General features: G+C 37.5%; 1 protein-coding gene across 1 annotated transcript in view; it reads right to left on the bottom strand.

Moving 5' to 3' along the window:
• The window catches only part of LOC106883728 (macrophage mannose receptor 1), a 299,961-nt gene that overhangs the window by 12,064 nt on the left and 282,501 nt on the right, over positions 1 to 5,396 (bottom strand). The window contains exons 38-40 of the mRNA XM_052968739.1: positions 3,865 to 4,106; positions 1,596 to 1,752; positions 273 to 530 (exon numbers count right to left, since the gene is read on the bottom strand). Coding sequence (XP_052824699.1) covers positions 273 to 530; positions 1,596 to 1,752; positions 3,865 to 4,106 — 657 coding nt within the window. The remainder of the gene's footprint in view (positions 1 to 272; positions 531 to 1,595; positions 1,753 to 3,864; positions 4,107 to 5,396) is intronic.

A 5,396-nucleotide genomic window follows, 5' to 3' on the forward strand; every position in this document is an offset into this window, starting at 1 on the left:
CGGAGCAGGAGAGGAGAGGTGGGTGAGTGGAAGTAGGAGGGAGGGCGGAGGGGGGAGAGAGAGGCAAGGGGAGGGGGTTATGCATATATATATATATACACACATATATATATATATATACACATATATATATATATATATATATATATACCTACTTAAAACAATGCAATATTGCATTCACAAATTTTGGTGACATCACTGATACTAATAGCTTACTTTTTATCTAATTGAGGTGATAGCTCTGGCAAGATGACATAACCTTTGATACTCACCTGATTTCAGAGACAGCCCAATCCAAATGCTACTTGAAGGGAGAAGGGCTAATGATATTCTAGTATCCTTGACTGACATAATATCATCTGCTGAATGAAGACTTGTAAGAGTAGCTCCAATTTGTGCGCAAACATAATTAGCATCAGGCCATGATCGCAAAGTGTTCTTAACAAGGTAACATTTGTCCTTGATATGGATCCAATCCTCAGGACATTTTCCTGTCTGAGTTGGAGTTCCTGCAACCTTTGGTGGCTTCTCTGTAATTGAAATATACTGAATTGTATTTCATATAATAATGAAGCAGTTGATGAAATAGTGGAATAGAAACTCATGAAATTAAAGCAAAAATAATATACCATTGTTTAAACACCAAAGAGAAGAACCTTGTCTCCACTTGGTAAAATAAAGTGCTTCTGTTAATGCTTTTATTGTTTTAATTCTGGGAATTATATCTGTTGTAGTTGTTTAGCCCAAGGTCAGTTCTCACTGAGCATATCTATGATCAAGGGCATTTTAGCTATAACCATCTGTAGAATCTTTAATTTGTCTTTTTCAAGATGGTAGGGTGCATTTTTTGAGTGAAATTTGGCAATTTCCCATACTGGCTTTTGGAATTATTAAAAAGAAAAACCAAATAAGATAACAAAAAACTCATTCTGAGCAATCACTAACCCTCCTAGAAGCAGCAGTGAAATCTCCTTCAATTCATACCTTACTGTCTTAAAAACAGAAAGATATATTGGATACTGTAGTCCTAGAAATACTATGTTTGAATAAATATAAAATATGATGAGACCATCACGAATAGAATGATTCTGTTCATAGGTCTGATAAAAACAACAACAAAACCTAAAATTTATTACATCCATGTATTTGTTTCGCAAAATTCCTGTTGTGAAATTATGTGGTGAAACAGATATTGTTATATTTGGGGATGGTCGTATTTTTGCCAACTGAATACACACACTATATACTTGGTTTTCACTTCAGCTTTATCATTATTATTATTATTATTATTATTATTTTAGCGTCCTTTGTCTGAGCTCTTTCATCACACATCTTGTGACCTCTTCAGTAACACTTTATCCCACATGTCTCCTCTTCTTCTATTTAGTCCATACTGTCTTTCTGTGGTAGGTATCCTTATCTGTGCATGCATTTGTATGTGTGTGTGTGTGTGTGTGTGTGTTCATAGCTGTGTGTGTGTATCTATGTTTACTATGTGTGTATATATATGAGTTTGTTTATTATACTGTTTGTACCCATGTCAATTATTTTGCTATTTTTTATTTGCTTATTTACTAATTAATTAATTATCATACCACTTGTAATTTTGCATATAAAAGGGTATTCTTTATTGCAGTCAACCATGTTCCACACATCTTGAGCTTGATATAAACCACATTCATCTTCATCTGTCATTATCACTGGCCATCGTGTGTATCGCATTGGCCAGGAATCTGACCAAACCATTTGTTTCTGTAAAGATGAAGAAAGAAAAATAAAAAAAATGTTATTAAATTCAATATAAAAATCTAATATCAATATAATGCACAACATTACTACAAGGACTCAGAGTTTGAGAGGGGCATGACATAGCCAGCTAAAGTGACTCCAGTTCTCCTTTTCTTTTACTTCTTTCAATCACTGGACTGTGACCACACTAGGGCACTACCTTGAAGGGTTTAGTTGAACAAATCAACCCCAGGACTTGTTTTTAGGTAACTGGTATTCATTCTGTCAGTTTCTTTTGCTGAACCACCAAGTTACATGGGCATAAACAAACCAACGCTGGTTGCCAAATGCTAGTGGTAACAAAAATACAAGCAAAAGACACATACACACATGCACACGCACACACGTGCACTTATGATAGGCTTCTTGCAGTCTCTGCATACCAAATCCACTCACAAAGCTTTAATCAGCCCAAGGCTAGAGTAGAAGACACTTGTCCAATGTGCCATACAATGAGACTGAACTCAGGGCCACATAGCCGGGAAGCAAGCTTCTTATCCACGCAGCCATACCTGCACCTGGACCCTTGGAAACATTATTTTGTTAATTCTCAGAAGGATGAAAACTAAGTCATCTACCGTAAGATTTGAATTTAGAATGTAAAGGAATTGAACTGAATACTGCAGAGCATTTTATCCAGTGCTCAACAGTTTCTGCTATTCTACTGCCATTTGTGGAAGATTTGGCAGCTATTTCTGAGTAATTTATTTGTACAATGAGATGAAATGGTGAAGCATGGTTTTTAGATGTTGAGTCTCATGGAGGTGATGACAAGTGACACATAATAGGTCCTCACCACACTCTTGGAGTGGTTGGCGTTAAGAGCATCCAGTTATAGATACCGAGCCAACTCAGACTGCAGCCTAGTACAGCTCTCCTGTTTACCAATCCCAGTCAAACCATCTAACCCATGCAAGCATGGAAAACAGACACTAAACGATGAGATACTTTTAACTTTAACCAATAATTTACTAAATTAAATGAGTTGAGCCTATTCACTAGACAATGTGTAATGTATTCAATTATGTTTGTATAAACATATTGGAACCTGTAGTTAAATGAAGGCTAATATATTTGATGTAGAGAACACAAAATAATTTTAAATCATTTAAAATTTCACCTGTTGAGTCTCATGGAGGTAATGACAAGCAGCCGAGACTTTTGGTGACCTGATGTGCTTGAGAGATGTCAAGCTAAATGAAATCTTAGTCATGACCAGTGTTGGTGACACACGAAAGGCATCCATGCTGGTGACTTGTATGAAGCACCCGTGCCAATGACACATAGAAGGTACCCATGCCAGTAACATGTGAAAGGGCACCCGTACTAGTGATATGTAAAAGGCACCCATGCTGGTGACCTGTTAAATAGCACCTATGCCAGTGAAACATAAATGTAACCTAGTACGCTCTATGGAGTGGTTGGCATTAGGAAGGGCATCTGGCTGTAGAAACCAGGGCAAAACAGACTGGAGCGTGGTATTGCTCCCTGGCTTACAAATTTCATTCAAACCATCTAATCCATGCCAGCATAGAAAATAGACACCAAATGATGATGATGACGATGACCTGTAATGAAAAGATAACTCATAAGCATTAATGATAATTCTTGTCAAATAAGACAACGGAAAGAACTCTAAAATTCAAATTAATTAAAAATTAGATGGAAATAAGCAGCAGTGTATGTGCAGGTAGGAGCAGGGTAGTTGCAGTTGATCTTAGAGGTTATAGTAATAATTCTAAACATGTTTCAGGCTTATTTGACCTCCTCAGTAGTGCATAAATATTGCTGAATCACCCCTCCCTGCCACCAATGCTTGCCACTATAACTACTACAATCACCATCATCATCACTTTCATCTTATGTCCATTTTCCATGCTTGAATAAGTTGAACAGATCTGTTCCAGCACAATGTCTGCCATTTCTTACAACTCCTGGCTACCTTCCTTGTGAGGTTCAACATCCAAAACTCAGCTTTCAACACTGACACATACATAGAAATAAAGAAATAAATTACAAAAGAACAAAAAAGTTGCTGCCAAGTGTACTGAAAATGGAAACAAGAAACAAACTTACACCACGTTTCCGAGCTCCAATCCAAAATTCCTCTTGGATATCTTTACCCATCAGTCTCAGAGCTGCATTTTCAAAGGCATCAGACATTGATGCCACATGCGCTCCTCCATCTTTCTGGCAAAAAGCTTCAGCTTCAGTCCAGGTTTTGTTCATTTTTACAACTTTATACTCAGCATTTCCATATTTTTTGTATCCTAATTTTGATACAACTTCTGTTTTCTTTACTAGTGGCAAATTGACATCTGAATAAACAAATAATAAAAGAGGAATAACAAACTAATAATAAGTAAAGCACTGACAATACTCACACTGCAACATAGTTTAAGTTAACATGAGAGATAATCACATCAGACAGGCAGACAGATGCAGGATAAGTACACTCATATATATATATATATATATATATATATATATATATATGTATTATTCAAAAGAATTTCAAGTGTTTTTTATGTTTTATTTATATTCTTATAATATTAATGTAGGATATAGAATATATAGTATATATAGTAAAATGAAATGAAGTATTGATTGTCTTATTGAATAAATGAAATATTGAATATTAAACATTAAAGGATGAGTATACTTTCTTGCATTTTAGCAGTCTTCAAGGTCCCATGTGACAGGAATGTTTCAACTGTGTGTGTGTGTATATATATATATATATATATATATATATATATATATATATATATATATATATATATATATATATATAAAGCTTGCAAGGAACAAAGCCAGTATGCTCCGCTGGATGTGTAATGTCAGTGTGCATACTCAACAGAGTCTAAGTGCCTTGAGAGAAAAGTTGGAACTGCGCTGGCATGGTCATGTGGTGTGAATGGGTGAGGATAGCAGTATGAAAAAGTGTCACACCCTAGCGGTTGAGAGAATCTGTGGAAGAGGTAGACCCAGGAAGACCTGGGATGAGGTGGTGAAGCACGACCGTCGAACATTAGTCCTCACCGAGGCAAGGTCTTGTAACCGAGACCTTTGGAAATATGCTGTGCTTGAGAAGACTCGGCAAGCCAAGTGAGACCATAACCTGTGGCCTATGCCAGTGGTGTAACCAGCCCACTTATGCGTACCTTTCTTTCATTGGACACTAAACTCTGCTTGTGAAGACCTGTTGAGGCAAGTGAAATCGAAATCAAATTCGATGACAACACCACATGACTGGTATCCGTGCTAGTGGTGTACTAAGAACACCATCTGAGCATGATTGTTGCCAGGGCCGCTGACTGGCTCCCGTGCTGGTGGCACATAAAAATCACCATTCGAGCATGATCGTTACCAGCGTCGCCTTACTGGCACTTGTGCCGGTGGCATGTGAAGAACAACATTTGAGCGAGGTCGTTGCCAGTGCAACTGGACTGGCTCCTGTGCAGGTGACATGTAAAAATCACCATTTGAGCGTGGCCATTGCCAGTACTACCTGACTGGCCCTCGTGCCAGTGGCACGTAAAAGCACCCACTACACTCTCAGAGTGGTTGGCGTTAGGAAGGGCATCCAGCTGTAGAAACTCTGCCAG

This window comes from Octopus bimaculoides, chromosome 6 (genome assembly GCF_001194135.2).
Source record: "Octopus bimaculoides isolate UCB-OBI-ISO-001 chromosome 6, ASM119413v2, whole genome shotgun sequence".
Lineage (NCBI taxonomy): Eukaryota > Metazoa > Mollusca > Cephalopoda > Octopoda > Octopodidae > Octopus > Octopus bimaculoides.